Consider the following 23,430-nt stretch of genomic DNA (forward strand, 5'->3'; position numbering starts at 1 on the left):
TAGTAGTGTAGCCTATATTACTGTGTATAGCAGCGTATAGTGTAGTGTATAGCAAGGTATATTCCTATAGTGTATAGTGATGTATAGTAGTGTATAGTGCAGTGTACAGTGTAGTGTATAGTAGTGTAGCCTATATTACTGTGTATAGCAGCGTATAGTGTAGTGTATAGCAGTGTATATTACTATAGTGTATAGTGATGTATAGTAGTGTATAGTGCAGTGTATAGTAGTGTATAGTGCAGTGTATAGTGTATTGTATAGTAGTGTAGCCTATATTACTGTGGTGTATAGCAGCGTATAGTGTAGTGTATAGTAGTGAATATTACTAAAGTGTATAGTGATGTAGAGTAGTGTATAATAGTGTAGTGCATAGTGGTGTATGGTAGTGTAATGTACAGTATTGTGTGTAGTGTATAGTAGTGTAATGTATAGTAGTGATGTGTATAGTAGTATAGTGTATAGTCGGGTAAAGCATAGTGCCGTGTGTAGTGTATAGTGTAGTGTATAGTAGTGCAGTGTATAGTGTTGGGAGAATAAATCCATGCTCACAATTGTTCTCTCAAACACACTGGTGGGCTGCAGTAGTAACCACCCGGCACGAGGTTTCGTCTACGTGACACAACCTTGCTGGCTGATGCCGGGTGGTGGAGTGCTCAACGACATATCTACAACTCACAAGCGAGATCTGACCCCCCCAAAAGAGAAAACCTTTATTTGTGAATAACTCGGCGTTCAACTCAAAACAGGAAACTTAAATCTCGACTTGAAGCTTTCGCGACTGCAGGGATTCACACTCTTTGGTTCTTTTAGTAAAGTCACCACGTAGAAGGGAAACAATAAAATAAAATAAAAAATATAAAACAATAAGATAATTCTATTGCTTTATATTCTTATTATTTTATAGTTTCCCTTCTACGTGGTGACTTTACCGAAAGAACCAAGAATAAAAAGTAAAATGTTTATTTCTACCGACGTGACTTTACCGAAAGGACCAAAGAGTAAGGAAACTTAAACTGAGATGGTTGGATATTTCTTCGTTCGGACGGCCCTTCCCTTCCTAGAGGCGGCCTTGACCTCTCCTTGTTCTTCTCCGGAATCTCCTACTTCGTCTGCCGCCGCCGCCACTTCGTATTTCTTGCCGAGCTGCACTTGGGGGTTTTTGCTCACGGCCACCGCGGCCGAGCGTAAGGCCGGAGTCTCCCGCCGTCCTCCCTCTCCGCCTCCCCCACCTCTCCCTGCTCCGCTCTCCCCGTATCCCCGCGTTGCCCTGGCCCGTCGGGGTGGTGGAGAAACCGTCAGCTCCAGCCGCCGCTGTATCGCGCGCAGGTAACCTTGCAGCTGCGACGCAGCCGCCGGCGTTATCGCCACCTGCCGGGGGGCGGCCTCCTCCGTCTCGGCCGCGCGACGAGGAGGAGGAGGAGGAGGCGGAGGAGGAGGATCACCGTTCGCAATCCTGTTCATGGCAACGACAGTAGCAGCGGGAACGGCACGTTTTGAGCGTCAGGGAGGAAGCCCGTACCCTTTCTGGCAATAAAGCACGAGTTGTGTTCAGATGTTGGAACGCCAAATAGAAACCTTTTGCATGGAATCAAGTTCACATTAACCACACGCAGCACTTGTGTGGTGGGTTCCATTTAGGCGCACACTAGAACTGGAGGCAACAGGTAACTCTCAACAGGATGACGACATAGGGCGGTAACCACCGCTCCCAACTTAGCTAATTATATTACCGGACCAGGACAGCTCAACACGCTGCCTGGTCCACTAGCGGAGACCGGAGACCGAGGACCTTAGATGGCGGCTTCATTCCCAGAGTTGACCCAGCAGCCCCGCTCCCACCCGGGACTTGGTTTATAACTGTGTGGCCGGCTCTGCCCTTGGCCACGCCCCCTTCCAGATCCTTCCGGGAGGGGGCGTGGCCGGCTCTGCCCTTGGCCACGCCCCCTTCCAGATCCTTCCGGGATGGACCCTGGGTCCTTATCACGTAACCCTCACGTCCCCCCTTGCCCCCTCGTCCAGTCACGTGCCCTCTCGGGTTCACCCAGGATATCATGTCCTGACCCGACCTCAGCGACACCCGGACCCTGCCCTCTAGTGAGCCATTCCGTGCCGTGCTCACTCTGGTACCATAGAGCGGCACCACGCATACAGCACCACTCTTCACTCGCTACTGTCGCTACAGAGTAGTGACACCATTTATGTCGCTACACTTGTGGTGAACATGCAAACAAACATGCTCTGGTAGTATATGATGCATTGTCTTTGAAACTGATTGGTCCACACCAGGGAGAGCTATCTTTAGAGCCTAGCCTCAAACAGTGTTAGACCAGAGGATGCCAAAAGGCGAACAGCACAGACACAATGCCACTATCAGCACATTGAGAGCTCGTTGTGAGCAGCTACATCATGTGCAGCTACATCATGGGAGGTCCCATGGTGACGTCGAATTTGTTATCGGTGAAAACAAACGGCATCCCACGCGATAGCCGCGGTCAAAAAATAAATAGCGGAAGACATTTCCGCGTTCGATATTTCGAGGCTTACCTCGCGTGATATATTTTTGCTCCTCTCCCCAATGACTTCAAGTAGGAATCTGCCGAAGTGCGGGCACGCAGCGCGCCCTCCCGTCGAACGAGGGCACTGGCTAAGTAATGTCAGCAGCGACGACGCACGTCCAGTTTCAAGTACCGCGTGAAGGAAGCCGAGTGACAGCGGAGGGAGTTAGTGACATGGGTTAGCAGCAGTAGCAGCTGTAGAACATTACCGCTGAAGGCCTACGAGATAAAAGTGTCTAGGGCCTACAAGAACCTTAATCTGGCCCTGACTGAAGGCCTACGAGATAGAAGTGTCTAGGGCCTACAAGAACCTTAATCTGGCCCTGACTGAAGGCCTATAAGAAATACCGTTGCTGGCGCTTGGCTCGGCTGCCTGGCAGCAAGTCCCCGAGGGCGCCCATCCCCAGGTGCCACAACTCGGCCAGCTCGAGAGCCAGGCTGAGGCCGCCCACGGCGTACATCACATACAGGAAGACGGTCTTCTCCGTGGGCCTCGACACGAAGCAGTCGACGCGGTGGCGGCAAGGGTGGCGGCGGGGGCACTCGAAGCGGGGGATCACCTCCAAGCCGTACATCACGTACTGGCCCAGAAGGAAGCCCACTTCGGCCACCGTGCGCAGGACGAGCTGCAGCGTGTACGCCCACATGAGGCCGTCGGACCGGATCGCGCGGCGCCCGTCGTGCCATCTGTGGTCGTTCTTCTTGACCTCGCCGGCCTCGTCGGCAAACTCCCCTCCTTTCTCCGCTTGGACATTCTCCTCGGCTTGCTCGGTCCGTCGGTGCTTTTTGTGGCCGGTCGAGCCTTCTGACCTGCGGATAACGACGCGGGAATGAAAGTTTAAAAATATCCTTCTCACCAAAACAAAGAGTGGAATTAAGGTTTTTTTTTTTGGGGGGGGGGGGGGGCCTTCATCGTCATTATTATCATCACGATTATCGTCGTCGTCGTAACTCTACTAGACCTCTGTATCCTGTGCATGGCGAAGGCGAGGTAGAGAATGCTGGGCGCCGCCACGGTGATAATCTGAAAAATCCAGAAGCGCACATAGGAGAGGGGAGCGAAGGAGTCGTAGCAGACGTTTGTGCAGCCCGGCTGTTGCGAGTTGCACATGAACGAGCTCTGCTCGTCGTGGTAGATGGATTCGCCCGCCGCGATAGTCAGCATGATGCGCAAGATCAGGAACGTGGTGAGCCAGAGCTTGCCCAGGTACGTCGAGTGCAGAGATATCTCCTCCAACAGACGGGTCAGGAAGCTCCAGCTCATTGCGACCGCCGGCTCACCAAAAGCGTTGCCCGCCTGAGAATTCCAGAAGAGAGACGCGGATTTAGACGGCGCGTTGGCCGGCCGCGCGTCAACCAATGTCGCACGTTGGGCACCGCATTCAGCTCGAGACACCGTCGATCGTCATCGATTATCCGTCACCACACGATTATCATCCGACATTATCCAGCGGTCCTGGGCCGATCTGGCGAAACTGGCAAAGCCGCTCCAAAGGCCGTAGTAAACCAGTCCCGGCGATCGGCACCATTGTGCAGCGTGACCAAAAAAAAGCGTAGCCGCACTTGTGTTAGAGGATGTCTCACCCGTCCTCACACACTCTGGTGTTAAACCGGAGCCGGTCATGAGCACACTGGGCAGATGTGAGAAACTCTGCACTCTCGCCACAACTGAGCACTATTAATTCAGCAGTGCATAGTGACTTTGGTGGTCCGTGCTATTACTACAGCAGTGCATAGTGTGGTGGTACCTGCTTTCCCTGCAGCAGTGCATGCATACTGTGGTGTAAGCTGCTATGATTAGAGCAGGGCAAGCGAAAGTGGTGGTACCTGCTATGATTAGAGTAGTACATGCTGACTCTATAGCAGTATTAATGGACTGTACAGTAGTACATGCTGACTCTATAGCATTAGATATCGACTCTACAGTAGTACATGCTGACTGTATAGCAGTATTAATGGACTGTACAGTAGTACATGCTGACTGTATAGCAGTAGATATCGACTCTACAGTATTAATAGTGACTCTATAGCAGTATTAATAGTGACTCTATAGCAGTATTAATAGTGACTCTATAGCAGTAGATATCGACTCTACAGTATTAATAGTGATTCTATAGCAGTATTAATAGTGACTCTATAGCAGTATTAATAGTGACTCTATAGCAGTATTAATAGTGACTCTATAGCAGTATTAATAGTGACTCCATAACAGTATTAATAGTCACTCTATCGCATTATTAATAGTGACTCTATAACAGTATTAATAGTCACTCTATAGCAGTATTAATAGTCCCTCTATAGCGGTATTTATAGTGACTCTATAACAGTATTAATAGTGACTCTATAGCAGTATCAATAGTCACTCTACAGCAGTATTAATAGTGACTCTATAGCAGTATTAATAGTGACTCTATAGCAGTATTAATAGTCACTCTATAGCAGTATTAATAGTCACTCTATAGCAGTATCAATAGTCACTCTATAGCAGTATTAATAGTGACTCTATAGCAGTATTAATAGTGACTCAATAGCAGTATTAATAGTGACTCTATAGCAGTATTAAGTCACTATATAGCAGTATTAATAGTGACTCTATAGCAGTATTAATAGTGACTCTATAGCAGTATTAATAGTGACTCTATTGCAGTATTAATAGTCACTCTATAACAGTATTAATAGTGACTCTATATCAGTATTAATAGTGACTCTATAGCAGTATTAATAGTGACTCTATAGCAGTATTAAAAGTCACTCTATAGCAGTATTAATAGTCACTCTATAGCAGTATCAATAGTCACTCTATAGCAGTATTAATAGTGACTCTATAGAAGTATTAATAGTCACTCTATAGCAGATTTAATAGTCCCTCTATAGCAGTATTAATAGTGACTCTATAGCAGTATTAATAGTGACTCTATATCAGTATCAAGTCACTCTATAGCAGTATTAAGTCACTCTATAGCAGTATTAATATTGACTCTATAACAGTATTAATAGTGACTCTATAGCAGCATTAATAGCGACTCTATAGCAGTATTAATAGTGACTCTATAGCAGTATTAATAGTGACTCTATAACAATATTAATAGTGACTCTATAGCAGTATTAATAGTGACTCTATAGCAGTATTAATAGTGACTCTATAACAGTATTAATAGTGACTCTATAGCAGTATTAAGTGACTCTATAACAGTATTAATAGTGACTCTATAGCAGTATCAATAGTCACTCTATAGCAGTATTAATAGTGACTCTATAGCAGTATTAAGTCACTCTATAGCAGTATTAATAGTGACTATAACAGTATTAATAGTGACTCTATAACAGTATTAATCGTGACTCTATAACGTATTAATAGTGACTCTATAACAGTATTAATAGTGACTCTATAACAGTATTAATAGTGACTCTATAACAGTATTAATAGTGACTCTATAGCAGTATTAATAGTGACTCTATAGCAGTATTAATAGTGACTCTATAGCAGTATTAATAGTGACTCTATAGCATTATTAATAGTGACTCTATATCAGTATTAATAGTGACTCTATAACAGTATTAATAGTGACTCTATAGCAGTATTAATAGTGACTCTATAGCAGTATTAATAGTGACTCTATAACAGTATTAATAGTGACTCTATAGCAGTATTAATAGTGACTCTATAACAGTATTAATAGTGACTCTATAACAGTATTAATAGTGACTCTATAACAGTATTAATAGTGACTCTATAGCAGTATTAATAGTGACTCTATAACAGTATTAATAGTGACTCTATAACAGTATTAATAGTGACTCTATAACAGTATTAATAGTGACTCTATAGCAGTATTAATAGTGACTCTATAACAGTATTAATAGTGACTCTATAACAGTATTAATAGTGACTCTATAACAGTATTAATAGTGACTCTATAACAGTATTAATAGTGACTCTATAGCAGTATTAATAGTGACTCTATAACAGCATTAATAGTGACTCTATAACAGTATTAATAGTCACTCTATAGCAGTAATAATAGTAACTCTATAACAGTATTAATAGTGACTATAACAGCATTAATAGTGACTCTATAACAGTATTAATAGTGACTCTATAACAGTATTATTAGTGACTATAGCAGTATTAATAGTGACTCTATAGCAGTATTAATAGTGACTCTATAGCAGTATTAAAAGTCACTCTATAGCAGTATTAATAGTCACTCTATAGCAGTATCAATAGCCACTCTATAGCAGTATTAATAGTGACTCTATAGAAGTATTAATAGTCACTCTATAGCAGATTTAATAGTCCCTCTATAGCAGTATTAATAGTGACTCTATAGCAGTATTAATAGTGACTCTATATCAGTATCAATAGTCACTCTATAGCAGTATTAAGTCACTCTATAGCAGTATTAATATTGACTCTATAACAGTATTAATAGTGACTCTATAGCAGCATTAATAGCGACTCTATAGCAGTATTAATAGTGACTCTATAGCAGTATTAATAGTGACTCTATAACAATATTAATAGTGACTCTATAGCAGTATTAATAGTGACTCTATAGCAGTATTAATAGTGACTCTATAACAGTATTAATAGTGACTCTATAGCAGTATTAAGTGACTCTATAACAGTATTAATAGTGACTCTATAGCAGTATCAATAGTCACTCTATAGCAGTATTAATAGTGACTCTATAGCAGTATTAAGTCACTCTATAGCAGTATTAATAGTGACTATAACAGTATTAATAGTGACTCTATAACAGTATTAATCGTGACTCTATAACGTATTAATAGTGACTCTATAACAGTATTAATAGTGACTCTATAACAGTATTAATAGTGACTCTATAACAGTATTAATAGTGACTCTATAGCAGTATTAATAGTGACTCTATAGCAGTATTAATAGTGACTCTATAGCAGTATTAATAGTGACTCTATAGCATTATTAATAGTGACTCTATATCAGTATTAATAGTGACTCTATAACAGTATTAATAGTGACTCTATAGCAGTATTAATAGTGACTCTATAGCAGTATTAATAGTGACTCTATAACAGTATTAATAGTGACTCTATAGCAGTATTAATAGTGACTCTATAACAGTATTAATAGTGACTCTATAACAGTATTAATAGTGACTCTATAACAGTATTAATAGTGACTCTATAGCAGTATTAATAGTGACTCTATAACAGTATTAATAGTGACTCTATAACAGTATTAATAGTGACTCTATAACAGTATTAATAGTGACTCTATAGCAGTATTAATAGTGACTCTATAACAGTATTAATAGTGACTCTATAACAGTATTAATAGTGACTCTATAGCAGTATTAATAGTGACTCTATAACAGTATTAATAGTGACTCTATAACAGTATTAATAGTGACTCTATAACAGTATTAATAGTGACTCTATAACAGTATTAATAGTGACTCTATAGCAGTATTAATAGTGACTCTAAAACAGCATTAATAGTGACTCTATAACAGTATTAATAGTCACTCTATAGCAGTAATAATAGTAACTCTATAACAGTATTAATAGTGACTATAACAGCATTAATAGTGACTCTATAACAGTATTAATAGTGACTCTATAACAGTATTATTAGTGACTATAGCAGTATTAATAGTGACTCTATAGCAGTATTAATAGTGACTCTATAGCAGTATTAAAAGTCACTCTATAGCAGTATTAATAGTCACTCTATAGCAGTATCAATAGCCACTCTATAGCAGTATTAATAGTGACTCTATAGAAGTATTAATAGTCACTCTATAGCAGATTTAATAGTCCCTCTATAGCAGTATTAATAGTGACTCTATAGCAGTATTAATAGTGACTCTATATCAGTATCAATAGTCACTCTATAGCAGTATTAAGTCACTCTATAGCAGTATTAATATTGACTCTATAACAGTATTAATAGTGACTCTATAGCAGCATTAATAGCGACTCTATAGCAGTATTAATAGTGACTCTATAGCAGTATTAATAGTGACTCTATAACAATATTAATAGTGACTCTATAGCAGTATTAATAGTGACTCTATAGCAGTATTAATAGTGACTCTATAACAGTATTAATAGTGACTCTATAGCAGTATTAAGTGACTCTATAACAGTATTAATAGTGACTCTATAGCAGTATCAATAGTCACTCTATAGCAGTATTAATAGTGACTCTATAGCAGTATTAAGTCACTCTATAGCAGTATTAATAGTGACTATAACAGTATTAATAGTGACTCTATAACAGTATTAATCGTGACTCTATAACGTGTTAATAGTGACTCTATAACAGTATTAATAGTGACTCTATAACAGTATTAATAGTGACTCTATAACAGTATTAATAGTGACTCTATAGCAGTATTAATAGTGACTCTATAGCAGTATTAATAGTGACTCTATAGCAGTATTAATAGTGACTCTATAGCATTATTAATAGTGACTCTATATCAGTATTAATAGTGACTCTATAACAGTATTAATAGTGACTCTATAGCAGTATTAATAGTGACTCTATAGCAGTATTAATAGTGACTCTATAACAGTATTAATAGTGACTCTATAGCAGTATTAATAGTGACTCTATAACAGTATTAATAGTGACTCTATAACAGTATTAATAGTGACTCTATAACAGTATTAATAGTGACTCTATAGCAGTATTAATAGTGACTCTATAACAGTATTAATAGTGACTCTATAACAGTATTAATAGTGACTCTATAACAGTATTAATAGTGACTCTATAGCAGTATTAATAGTGACTCTATAACAGTATTAATAGTGACTCTATAACAGTATTAATAGTGACTCTATAACAGTATTAATAGTGACTCTATAGCAGTATTAATAGTGACTCTATAACAGTATTAATAGTCACTCTATAACAGTATTATTAGTGACTCTATAACAGTATTAATAGTGACTCTATAACAGTATTAATAGTGACTCTATAGCAGTATTAATAGTGACTCTATAACAGTATTAATAGTGACTCTATAACAGTATTAATAGTGACTCTATAACAGTATTAATAGTGACTCTATAACAGTATTAATAGTGACTCTATAGCAGTATTAATAGTGACTCTATAACAGCATTAATAGTGACTCTATAGCAGTATTAATAGTCACTGTATAACAGTATTAATAGTGACTCTATAACAGTATTAATAGTCACTCTATAGCAGTAATAATAGTAACTCTATAACAGTATTAATAGTGACTATAACAGCATTAATAGTGACTCTATAACAGTATTAATAGTGACTCTATAACAGTATTATTAGTGACTATAGCAGTATTAATAGTGACTCTATAACAGTATTAATAGGGACTCTATATCAGTATTAATAGTGACTCTATAACAGTATTAATAGTGACTCAATAACAGTATTAATAGTGACTCTATAACAGTATATTTAGTGACTCTATAACAGTATATTTAGTGACTCTATAGCACAAAGTACTCACGTGACACAGTGACGCGATGTGGCCGTGAGGTCGACCGAACGCGCATCACGTGGCAGGGTCCGCCCCCTCCCACGTGGCAGGGTCCTCCCCCACGTGGCAGGGTCCTCCCCCACGTGGCAGGGTCCGCCCCCACGTGGCAGGGTCCGCCCCCCACCCCACGTGACAGGGTCCGCCCCCCCACGTGGCAGGGTCCGCCCCCCCACGTGACAGGGTCGTGTGCCCATAGGTGGTAGTGGATGTGAAAGACCCAACGCAGAAGATCTCCGGGTTTGATAATCCGTGGGGTTACTCGCCCCCCACCATAGTAATGTGGAGTTTCCACCACTGGTTCAGGGCTGTAAACAGCCCCCCCCGCCTCGCCCATACCTCCCCCCCCCCCACAAAACCAAGACCCCAATGAACCCCTCCCCCACACTGTCCACTCGCTCCAATTCCCACCTCCCCGTCCTACCAGACCCATCCTCACCACCTCCCTGTGATCCTTCCTAATGACCCCACAATCTTTTCATTAATCAGTCGCGACCCAGTCGCTAAGGTCCACGGTGTCCGCTCGCCACGAGCTACAATTTGCCCGGGGCTTCGATTCTCTCTGCATGCGTCGATGATCCGGCATCATAATTGTTCACCCGGCATAAAACATCCAGCCCGCATCTTTCTATGGCCCTGGTGGCTACTAGTCACGTGCCACCTAATTGGTACCTATTTTATCGACCACTCCCACCGAGGCATGATGATGATGATGGGCTGAGTCAACACCACCCCCTCTCCAGAGCAGGACTTGAACCTGGCCGGGCTTACGATTTTAATGACGCAGCAGAGTGGCGGCAGTCGACCTGGGCACTGAGTCACTTAGCCAGGAGCTGAACTCACCGTATCCGATACAAAGTGGAGGGGGTGCGGCGGTGGGCGGTGGGGGGTGGGGGGGAAGCCGAACTTGGCCGATCCCATCTCTAAATGTAAATTGTGACCACCGAGACCCATTGTCGGGCAGGGCACTGCCAGCCCCCCCCCCCACAACGTCCAGCGGGGTGGTACAGTCCGGGTGGGTCACCAAGCCCCGCCCACGCGCCGCCAGTCGCTCGCTCCGACCGCGCGCGCGGTCGGTAATTGTCGCGGGGCGCTCCACCTGGAGTTGCCACCTGTCCCGGTTTCTCTTCCTGGTAAGTTCGCGTTTGCCGACGTCCGGGGAAGTCTCGAATCCTTTCCCGGGATATTGAAAGTCCAGGGTCAGCTGTATCAGCAACAATAATAATAATCTCGACTTGAAGTTTTCGTGACTGCAGGGATCCACACTCTTAGTTTCTTTCGGTAAAGTTACGTAGTAGGTATAAGATAAAATGTTGTTTTACTTTAAATTATTTTATTACCTACTTGACTTTACCGAGATACCCATAGAGCGGCTCTCTGTTGATTGGTTGATGAACACGATTGTACTGTTCAAAATAAAACCTCAACCAAAATCTTCAAAAATTTTAACTACAGTATTCAACCAACCTTCACTTGATGTACTTGCAGTGTATAATAGTTTAAAACTTACAGGAATTGTAACTATTGATATATTGATAGATTTGAGCCGATTTCATAACTAAACATTAAATGTATCAGAGACCGAATGGTTAAACACTGTGTTTTGATCTTTTTTCCTTTGCATTCATTAACATTAAAAGGCATTAATCTTATAATTTGTTTTATGCAGTGTTTAAATTGGCCATACTATATATACTTCAAAATGTATTTGTACAAAAAAACGCCTTTGCACTGGCTGCTGTGTGCATTTAATCCACGTAAAACCAAATCAGCATTAGCCACTCATAACAGATTTGTAACTCGTACAGCAAGCGTAGTCATTACCTGGACCTTAATGAACCACATTAAACCAATCTATTTCGAGCAATATTAAATCACCGAGGGAGTACTCCCAAAGAAATTAAGATGCCTGGCAATGTCATTATTATTCTTGGTTCTTTCGGTAAAAGTCACGTAGAAGGGAAACACCTGATGATGACTGCTTGTGTTGCAGTCGAAACTTCGTGAGAATTTTATTGTTTTATATTTTTATTATTTTATTGTTTCCCTTCTACGTGCAGGTGACTTTACCGAAAGAACCAAGAATATAAATCCCTGCAGTCACGAAAGCTTTAAATCAAAATGTCATTATTGTTAAGTACTCACCTTTAACCTTTGCGAGTGGCGTGGCATAGCGCTGCCTGCGACGCCACTACTGACGCCTGCAGGCCACGGTAGAAACTTGAGAGGGGGACATCTCGGATAAAAGTCAAAGAGGGAACCAATCGGGAAGGGCGCTCGCAGGTTCCAGAAGGAGGGCGTGGCCGGGGAGGGGCGTGGCCTCGCTGAGAGTCCAGGAGGGGCCCCTGTGTGGGACCTCGTGGCTGTTGCTGGGAAGTGGGATGATTGCCCGTCGTGCTACTCACGTCCATCGTCGGCACCATCTCGTCGTCGCCTCCGAGAGAGAGACACAGGGATAGAGAAAGGGACAGAGAGAGAGAGAGACACAGGGATAGAGAAAGAGACAGACAGAGAGAGAGACACAGGGATAGAGAAAGGGACAGACAGAGACACAGAGAGACACAGGGATAGAGAAAGAGACAGAGAGAGAGAGAGACACAGAGAGAGACACAGGGATAGAGAAAGAGAGAGAGAGAGACAGGGATAGAGAAAGGGACAGACAGAGAGAGAGAGAGAGACACAGGGATAGAGAAAGGGACAGACAGAGAGAGAGACACAGAGAGAGACACAGGGATAGAGAAAAGGACAGACAGAGAGAGACACAGAGAGAGACAGGGATAGAGAAAGAGACAGACAGAGAGACACAGGGATACAGAAAGAGACAGACAGAGAGAGACACAGGGATAGAGAAAGAGACAGACAGAGAGAGACACAGGGATAGAGAAAGAGACAGACAGAGAGAGAGACACAGAGAGAGACACAGGGATAGAGAAAGAGACAGAGAGAGACACAGAGAGAGACACAGGGATAGAGAAAGAGACAGACAGAGAGACACAGAGAGAGAGGCAGACACAGAGAGAGACAGAGAGAGACAGAAACAGAGACTCAGCAGGCCAAGTGTTACTAAGTAGACGTCACGAGCTGGCGTGTGTAGTAGATGTAGTACTGTGTAGTAGTAGTACTGTGTAGTAGTGCTGGGTAGTAGTACTGTGTAGTAATAGTACTGTGTAGTAATACTGTGTAATAACACTGTGTAGTAGTACTGTGTAGTAGTAGTACTGTGTAGTAGTAGTACTTTGTAGTAGTACTGTGTAATAGTACTGTGTAGTAGTACTGTGTAGTAGTAGTACTGTGTAGTAGTACTGTGTAATAGTACTGTGTAGTAGTACTGTGTAGTAGTAGTACTGTGTAGTAGTACTGTGTAGTAATGGTACTGTGTAGTACTAGTACTGTGTAGTAGTAGTACTGTGTAGTAGTACTGTGTAGTAGTACTGTGTAGTAATAGTACTGTGTAATAGTACTGTGTAGTAGTACTGTGTAGTAGTACTGTGTAGTAGTAATACTGTGTAGTAGTACTGTGTAGTAGTAGTACTGTGTAGTAGTACTCTGTAGTAATAGTACTGTGTAGTAGTACTGTGTGGTAGTAGTACTGTGTAGTAATAGTACTGTGTAGTAGTAGTACTGGGTAGTAGCACTGTGTAGTAGTAGTACTGTGTAGTAGTACTGTGTAGTAGTAGTACTGTGTAGTAATAGTACTGTGTAGTAGTAGTACTGTGTAGTAGTAGTACTGTGTAGTAGTACTGTGTAGTAGTACTGTGTAGTAGTGCTGTGTAGTAATAGTACTGTGTAGTAGTAGTACTGTATAGTAGTAGTAGTACTGTTTAATAGTAGTACTGTGTAGTAGTACTGTGTAGTAGTACTGTGTAGTAGTAGTACTGTGTAGTAGTAGTACTGTGTAGTAATAGTACTGTGTAGTAGTACTGTGTGGTAGTAGTACTGTGTAGTAGTAGTACTGTGTAGTAGTGATGTGTAGTAGTACTGTGTAGTAGTAGTACTGTGTAATAGTACTGTGTGGTAGTAGTACTGTGTAATAGTACTGTGTAGTAGTAGTACTGTGTAGTAGTACTGTGTAATAGTACTGTGTAGTAGTAGTACTGTGTAGTAGTACTGTGTAGTAGTAGTACTGTGTCCTACTACCACTATAATGTGTAGTCTCCTGTATGAGTTTAAGGGGAGACGCAGCAAAAGTAGCAGCAGGAGATGTTTCATCTCTCTCTTTCGATGTCCCTCTCTCATCTCTCCCCATCTCACCCCCTCCCTCCCCACGGCTCTCCGTCGCTGAATCAACGCCAAGAAGGCCCCAGCGTGCTCCTCACTCCTCGCTTGGAGCTGTCCCTGGTGCGGACAGTTTATATACACGTAATATACAGTTTATATATACATAATATACAGTTCATATATACATGATATACAGTTTATGTACACACACAAAAAACAGTTTAGATTACGCATAATCATCATACATCGCCTCACGATAATTTTTATTTCACCACGTAAGGCCCCACACCCATGCTCACAAATGCCCACACTCACAGAGACCCATACTTACAAAGACCCACAGAGACCCATACCCACAGAGACGCACACTCATAGAGACCCACTGCTACCCACAGAGACCCATACCCACAGAAACCCACAGTCATAGAGACCCACTGCTACCCACAGACACCCATACCCACAGAAACCCACACTCATAGAGACCCACTGCTACCCACAGAGACCCATGGTCACAAATGCCCACACTCATAGAGACCCACTGCTACCCACAGAGGCCCATACCCACAGAAACCCACACTCATAGAGACCCACTGCTACCCACAGAGACCCATACCCACAGAAACCCACACTCATAGAGACCCACTGCTACCCACAGAGACCCATACCCACAGAAACCCACTCTCATAGAGACCCACTGCTACCCACAGAGACCCATGCTCACAAATGCCCACACTCATAGAGACCCACTGCTACCCACAGAGGCCCATACCCACAGAAACCCACACTCATAGAGACCCACTGCTACCCACAGAGACCCATACCCACAGAAACCCACACTCATAGAGACCCACTGCTACCCACAGAGACCCATACCCACAGAAACCCACACTCATAGAGACCCACTGCTACCCACAGAGACCCATACCCACAGAAACCCACACTCATAGAGACCCACTGCTACCCACAGAGACCCATACCCACAGAGACGCACACTCATAGAGACCCACTGCTACCCACAGAGACCCATACCCACAGAAACCCACACTCATAGAGACCCACTGCTACCCACAGAGACCCATACCCACAGAGACCCACACTCATAGAGACCCACTGCGACCCACAGAGACTCATACCCACAGAAACCCACACTCATAGAGACCCACTGCTACCCACAGAGACCCATACCCACAGAAACCCACACTCATAGAGACCCACTGCTACCCACAGAGACCCATACCCACAGAAACCCACACTCATAGAGACCCACTGCTACCCACAGAGACCCATACCCACAGAAACCCACACTCATAGAGACCCACTGCAACCCGCAGAGACCCATTCCCACAGAAACCCACACTCATAGAGACCCACTGCTACCCACAGAGACTCATACCCACAGAAACCCACACTCATAGAGACCCACTGCTACCCACAGAGACCCATACCCACAGAAACCCACACTCATAGAGACCCACTGCTACCCAGAGACCCATACCCACAGAAACCCACACTCATAGAGACCCACTGCTACCCACAGAGACCCATACCCACAGAAACCCACACTCATAGAGACCCACTGCTACCCACAGAGACTCATACCCACAGAAACCCACACTCATAGAGACCCACTGCTACCCACAGAGACCCATGCTCACAAATGCCCACACTCATAGAGACCCACTGCTACCCACAGAGACCCATATCCACAGAAACCCACACTCATAGAGACCCACTGCTACCCACAGAAACTCATACCCACAGAAACCCACACTCATAGAGACCCACTGCTACCCACAGAGACCCATACCCACAGAAACTCACACTCATAGAGACCCACTGCTACCCACAGAGACCCATGCTCACAAATGCCCACACTCATAGAGACCCACTGCTACCCACAGAGACCCATACCCACAGAAACCCACACTCATAGAGACCCACTGCTACCCACAGAGACCCATTCCCACAGAAACCCACACTCATAGAGACCAGGGACGTGCGGTCAGGGGAGGCAAGGGAGGCAGAGCCTCACCTGTGATACTCCAATGAAAACAGCTGTTACGAAAAGTAAAAATAAAGAATAATCCAATAAAATAAATATTAAGATTTTTCCACTGATGTGTGTTATGAATGTAATTTCTGTATGATTCCAATCATTTTTAGAGTCAAAATCGCCAAATTTGCGGAGCTCCACTGCAAATACAGGAAGAGACGAGAGGTGATGCAGCGACGAGCTCAGCCTCCCCTCTGATTGCGCAACCCCTCAGTAACTGGATGGAGCGTGGGCAAAAAGCGCGTGCCTGTTACTATCTCAGTATGTCACCAATATAATGTTTGTAGACCCCTTCATTTCATGTCCTCGCCTTCCATACTCCAGGTAACTTATTTCACGTGTGTGTATAGAGATATGTAGGCTCGCTGGTCTCGTCGTGAAACTGCAATGAAAAAGCACCAGGGGAGGCAGCTCTCACATCTGCCTCACTGAGGGGGACATGTCTAACACGCCCCCCTCAGTGAGGCCAAGCCCACATCAGTGAGGCCACGCCCACATCAATGAGGCCACGCCCCCCTCAGTGTGTAAATCTGGCTCTGACACCAGCCAGTGCCTCCCCCAGCCATTGACCTCACCGCACGTCACCGCTAGAGACCCACAGAGAGCCACAGAAACCAGCACACTCACAGAGACCTACAGAGACACACACAGAGGTGACGGTGTTGGAGGCGGTGACGGCTGTGATGGTTGCTGTGACGGCACAGGAGGGGCCGAGCAAGAATCCGACCGGTGACAACCGCCGGCCATGGAGAGGGGCCGAGGTCGAGGAGGAGAAGTCAACCGCGGGAGGATCTCCGACATCTCGGACAGGCTCAGGCAGCTGATTGACGCCGACAGGGGGCAGCGGCGGCCGCCGGACAGGGAGGGCCGGGGGCAGGGGGTCAGCGGCGGGGCCGGAGGCGACAGGGAGTCGAGGAGGGACTCACGGGTGAGGCAGAGGGAGGCGGTGGAGCAGGCGAGGGTTGCGATGGAGCGTGAGGTGTTCTTGAGGGAGCAGTTCTCGCGGCATCGGAGTTCTGTCGAGAGGCGACGGGAGCTACAGGAGCTCGCCAGCCGGGGGCGGAACGTCCACTTCAACCCGACGGAGGAGGTGTGGAGACACGCCGGGGGGGGCACGGCAGGGCGCGGGGGGAGAGGTGGGGGGAGCAGAGTTGGGGGAGGGGGGGTGGGTGGAGCGGGGGGAGGGGTGGAGAGAGGGGGAGGAGGAGGGAGGGCGGAGGGAGGGGGTGCAGGGGGGGGTGGGGAGAGGGGTCGGAGGGGGCGTGAGTGGATGGAGCGACTGCGACAGGCGATGACGCTGAGATGGAACCCGTATCATCAGTTCGGGAGGGGGGGGTCAGGAGGGACGAGCAGTGGGTGAGGGAGGGGAGGGGAGAGAGGGGTGGGAGGGAGGGGAGGGGTGGAAGGAGAGGATGGAGGGGGGTGTGTGCGGCCTGCTACAAGCGTCTCAGCATCGCACCGTGCGGGGGTGGTGGGTGGTGTCAAAATGCCTCCAAGTGTCCCCAGGTCTCCACGTGGAACCCTGAGGAGGTTTCCGCCTTTTTGCGTTCGGGCCTCGGACGTGGAGTTGTTGTAGACATGATGGGCTGAGTCGGCCCCCAACCAGGGATTGAACTGGTGTCCTTCCTCGTTCGATGGTTATCGTTTGGTTGTTGACGTTAATTATTTTGACATTAGGTTTAAAGTTACCTTTGCTGAATGCCACAATTGACACTGGGCGTGCGTTCATTAAAAGCGGTTCAAAATGTGTGGAGGATCGAACTAAATTACCTTATACAGGCTGTGTTTATCTATAGTGAGTATTACATCTGGGTGAAAGGATCCACCAGGGAAGCCTCTGAAACGTTCCCGAAGGTTCCAAGAGGGGCGTGGCCAGAGGCGGGGCTTAGCCTCCGCAGAGCGAATATAAGCCGGGGGCACAGCAACGTTAAGGGTCTGTGTTGAAGATCGAGAGGAGCTCCCCATCGCTGCTGCTGCCCCGCCATCTCCACCGGCCACGTGGCGTCGAGACCTCCAGCCGCTCAGCCGCTCCCCAGCGCGCCGTCAGCCGGCGGCGTGTTGGTGAGCGGGTTTATGGCCACATGGCGCTTACCCCACTCACCCCACTCACCAACACGCCACCATCAGCCGGCGGCGTGTTGGTGAGCGGGGTGAGCGCGGGTGGACATCCGCAGAGAGAGAGAGAGGAACAAGTCTGTGCGAATATTTATTAATAAACAAACTTCAAGTCTTTACCGTGTCGGAGCCACTCATTACATGGATATAAAAATTGTGTGCAGTGCAAGGGGCATGTCCCCGCAGCTGTATGAAATACACTACACTACACACTACTACACTATACACTACAATACACACTAGTGCTGTGCTAGTACACTACACTATACACTACACACTAGTGCTGTGCTAGTACACTACACTATACACTAAACTACTCTACACTATATTACACACTACACTACACACTAGTGCTGTGCTAGTACACTACACTATACAATACACTACACACTACACACTAGTGCTGTGCTAGTACAATACACTACACTACACACTAGTGCTGTGCTAGTACACTACACTATACACTAAACTACTCTACACTAAATTTCGATTTAAAGCTTTCGTGACTGCAATGATTCATCTTCTTTGGTTCTTTCGGTAAAGTCACAGCGCTCCAGCGCTGCCCTACCAGACAGTCTCGCCCCTTCACCTGATGAAGGCCGCTTGTGTTGTGGCCGAAACGTCGTGAGAATATTGTTGTGTTATTTTATTTTATCAATTTATTATTTTATTCTCATTCTACGTGACTTTACTCTACACTACACTATACACTACACTAGTGCTGTGCTAGTACACTACACTATACACTAAACTACTCTACACTACACTATACACTACACTAGCACTGTGCTAGTACACTACACTATACACTACACACTAGTGCTGTGCTAGTACACTGCACTATACACTACACTACTCTACACTACACTATACACTATTATACACTGCACTATACACTACACTAGCGCTGTGCTAGTACACTACACTATACACTACACACTAGTGCTGTGCTAGTACACTATACTATACACTACTCTACACTACACACATGCTGTGCTAGTACACTATACTCTACACTATACACTACACTATACACTACACTACTCTACACTACAGACTCGTGCTGTGCTAGTACACTACACTATACACTACACACTAGTGCTGTGTTAGTACACTACACTATACACTATTATACACTACACTATACACTACACTACACACTCGTGCTGTGCTAGTACACTATACTATACACTACTCTACACTACACACATGCTGTGCTAGTACACTATACTCTACACTATACACTACACTATACACTACACTACTCTACACTACAGACTCGTGCTGTGCTAGTACACTACACTATACACTACACACTAGTGCTGTGTTAGTACACTACACTATACACTACACTATACATTGCACTATACACTACACTACACACTAGTGCAGTGCTAGTACACTACACTATGCACTACACTATACACTACACTATACACTACACTACACACTAGTGCAGTGCTAGTACACTACACTATACACTACACTACTCTACACTACACTATACACTACACTATACACTACACCCTAGTGCTGTGCTAGTACACTACACTATACCCTACACAATACACTACACTACACAATAGTGTTGTGCTAGTACACTACACTATACACTACACTACACACTAGTGCTGTGCTAGTAAACTACACTATACACTACACTACACCCTAGTGCTGTGCTAGTACACTACACTATACCCTACACAATACACTACACTACACAATAGTGTTGTGCTAGTACACTACACTATACACTACACTACACACTAGTGCTGTGCTAGTAAACTACACTATACACTACACTGCACATTAGTGCTGTGCTAGTACAATACACTATACACTAAACTACTCTACACTATGCACTACTATACACTACACTATACACTACACTATACACTACACTACGCACTAGTGCTGTGCTAGTACACTACACTATACACTACACTACACTATACACTACACTATACACTACACACTAGTGCTGTGTTAGTACACTACACTATACACTACACTATACACTACACACTAGTGTTGTGCTAGTACACTACACTATACACTACACTATACACTACACACTAGTGCTGTGCTAGTACCATACACTATACACTACACTACACACTACTATACACTACAATATACACTACACTACACACTACACGCTAGTGCTGTGCTAGTACACTACTATATACACTACACTATACACTACTATATACACTACACTATACACTACTATATACACTACACTATACACTACTATATACACTGCACTATACACTACAATATACACTACACTATACACTACACGCTAATGCTGTGCTAGTACACTACTATATACACTACACTATACACTACTATATACACTACACTATACACTACTATATACACTACACTATACACTACTATATACACTACACTATACACTACTATATACACTACACTATACACTACTATATACACTACACTATACACTACTATATACACTAAACTATACACTACTATATACACTACACTATACACTTGTGCTGTGCTAGTGACGAATTGGCACGTTCTGTTTACGTGACAACCCTTACTAGTTGACTGTGTCGGGTGGTGGCGGGTTTTAACGACACAACATTTATATATTTACGCGATGAAACCCAAAAAACTTCTATTATGGATTCACTACGTTATAAGCAACATATTTGCACTCATAAGTCGCTTGCCTACTCGGTGTTTCGTATCGAATCTCATCTCAAACAATCGAAGGGTGCCCCTAAGTGGCAGCTGCCCCTGTGTGGCACAAGGTGGCCCTACACCGGCCTGCACGTGGCATGAGTCTGTCGGTAAGGGGGCGATCATTGACGCGTCATCTCCCTTGTGGAGATTCTGGATAATGTCTGGAATTAACCACAATTTTGACCGTGACACCAACACGCAATGACCCGTGCGTTTTGAGTGACACAATACTGTTTTACATCCGCTGTTAAGCAGACTGCGCATATTGTGGTGAATGTTACTGGGGTAGCCAGGTGTGCCTGTCGGGTTTGAACCTTAAACCTCTGCAACAAATAGAGAATGCGCTGCCATATTCCTGGTTCTTTCGGTAAAGTCACGTAGATAGAAAACAAAAAATAAACAAAATGAAAGATAAAAATTCTAAATTAACATTTTAATAAAATTAGTAACAAATAAAAATAATAAATTGAAAATAATAAATTTATGAAAAGATGCCATGGGTCGACTGACTGAGATGACTGGCCAATGCACCACCTGTGCCCCCCACTACACACACAGTGTCCACACACACAGTGTACACACACACAGTGTACACACACACAGTGTACACACACAGTGTATACACAGTGTACACACAGAGTGGACACACACAGTGTACACACACACAGTGTACACACACAGTGTACACACACACAGTGTACACACAGAGTGGACACACACACAGTGCACACACACACAGTGTACACACACACAGTGTACACACAGTGTACACACACACAGTGTACACACAGAGTGGACACACACAGTGTACACACGCAGTGTACACACGCAGTGTACACACACACAGTGTACACACATACAGTGTACACACAGAGTGGACACACACAGTGTACACACACAGTGTACACACACAGACTGTTGGGGCAAGTGCTGTTAGCGAGCACCTAACACAAATACAAAGATCCCCAGTATAGCCTTAACAGACTGTTGGGGCAAGTGCTGTTAGCACCCAACACAAAGACAAAGATCCCCCGTATAACCTGAGCAGACTGTTAGGGCAAGTGCTGTTAGCGAGCACCTAACACAAAGACAAAGATCCCCCGTATAACCTGAGCAGACTGTTAGGGCAAGTGCTGTTAGTGAGCACCTAACACAAAGACAATGATCCCCCATGTAGCCTGAACAGACTGTTGGGGCAAGTGTTGTTAGCACCCAACACAAAGACAAAGATCCCCCGTGTAGCCTTGAACAGACTGTGAATTAAAAAATATTAAAAATATCACGAAGTCGTGATTTTTGTATACATATCACGACGTCGTTATTTTTTTATTCACTTTATTTCACATATAAGCAAGGACAAAAGATCATGCAACTTCGTCTTGCAGAGGAGAGGGGTGAAGTGTTGCTGGGTGCTGACCGACAGCGTCGCTGAAAGTTTTATTCTACATTTACCCTGATATTTTGAGTTGCTTTCCAGAGTCAAGGATTTCGATGAGCGATAAGAGTTGCGAGAAGCTGAGGGCCGCGGCGCGAATACAATTGGTGAGTTCTGAGAGTGAGTGAGGAGCTGCGAGCAGAATCGTGCGCCGCCCGGAGAGAAAGACAAAGGCGGTCGGGCGTGGTGCTGGCCACCCACCCCCTCGTGTGCCGTGCCGGTCTTCATAGGTGCTGCTCGCTAACAGCACTTGCTCCTACAGTCTGTTAAGGCTATACGGGGGATCTTTGTCTTTTGTGTGTGTGACTGCCGCGCGCCAAAGCACTATCTCGGATGATGCCAAAAACAAACACCCCACTCACCCACCCAACCAGCCCTGTATATATGTGTGTGTGTATATATGTGTGTGTATATGTGTGTGTGTATACAGTGAGGGAAAAAACTATTTGATGCCCTGCTGATTTTGTAGGTTTGCCCACTGACAAAGAAATGATCAGTCTATAATTTTAATGGTAGGTTTATTTGAACAGTGAGAGACAGAATAACAACAACAAAATCCAGAAAAACGCATTTCAAAAATGTTATAAATTGATGTGCATTTTAATGAGGGAATTAAGTATTTGATCCCTCTGCAAAACATGATTTAGTACTTGGTGGCAAAACCCTTGTTGGCAATCACAGAGGTCAGACGTTTCTTGTAGTTGGCCACCAGGTTTGTACACATCTCAGGATCGATTTTGGATTTCAGTCCTTCACGTTGTAGTGTGTTACCAATTGTTTTTTTGGTGACTATGGTCCCAGCTGCCTTGAGATCATTGA

At 44.3% G+C, this 23,430-nt stretch overlaps 1 protein-coding gene across 1 annotated transcript; it reads right to left on the bottom strand.

The window, feature by feature from the left end:
• Positions 1 to 686: 686 nt before the first annotated feature.
• On the bottom strand, positions 687 to 10,136 carry LOC116937382 (gap junction gamma-1 protein-like). Its single transcript, XM_076062209.1, has 4 exons — positions 10,049 to 10,136; positions 3,518 to 3,852; positions 2,904 to 3,365; positions 687 to 1,453 (listed from the first exon to the last, which is right to left on the bottom strand). Exons 2-4 carry the CDS (start codon positions 3,817 to 3,819, stop codon positions 1,009 to 1,011), a joined length of 1,209 nt encoding a protein of 402 aa, XP_075918324.1. The 5' UTR covers positions 3,820 to 3,852; positions 10,049 to 10,136; the 3' UTR covers positions 687 to 1,008.
• Between the last annotated feature and the right edge of the window lie 13,294 nt (positions 10,137 to 23,430).

The sequence above is a fragment of the Petromyzon marinus genome, unplaced genomic scaffold (assembly GCF_048934315.1).
Source record: "Petromyzon marinus isolate PM22_M1 ecotype Great Lakes invasive population unplaced genomic scaffold, UKy_Petmar_22M1.pri1.0 PM_G_Scaffold_54, whole genome shotgun sequence".
Classification (NCBI taxonomy): Eukaryota; Metazoa; Chordata; class Hyperoartia; order Petromyzontiformes; family Petromyzontidae; genus Petromyzon; species Petromyzon marinus.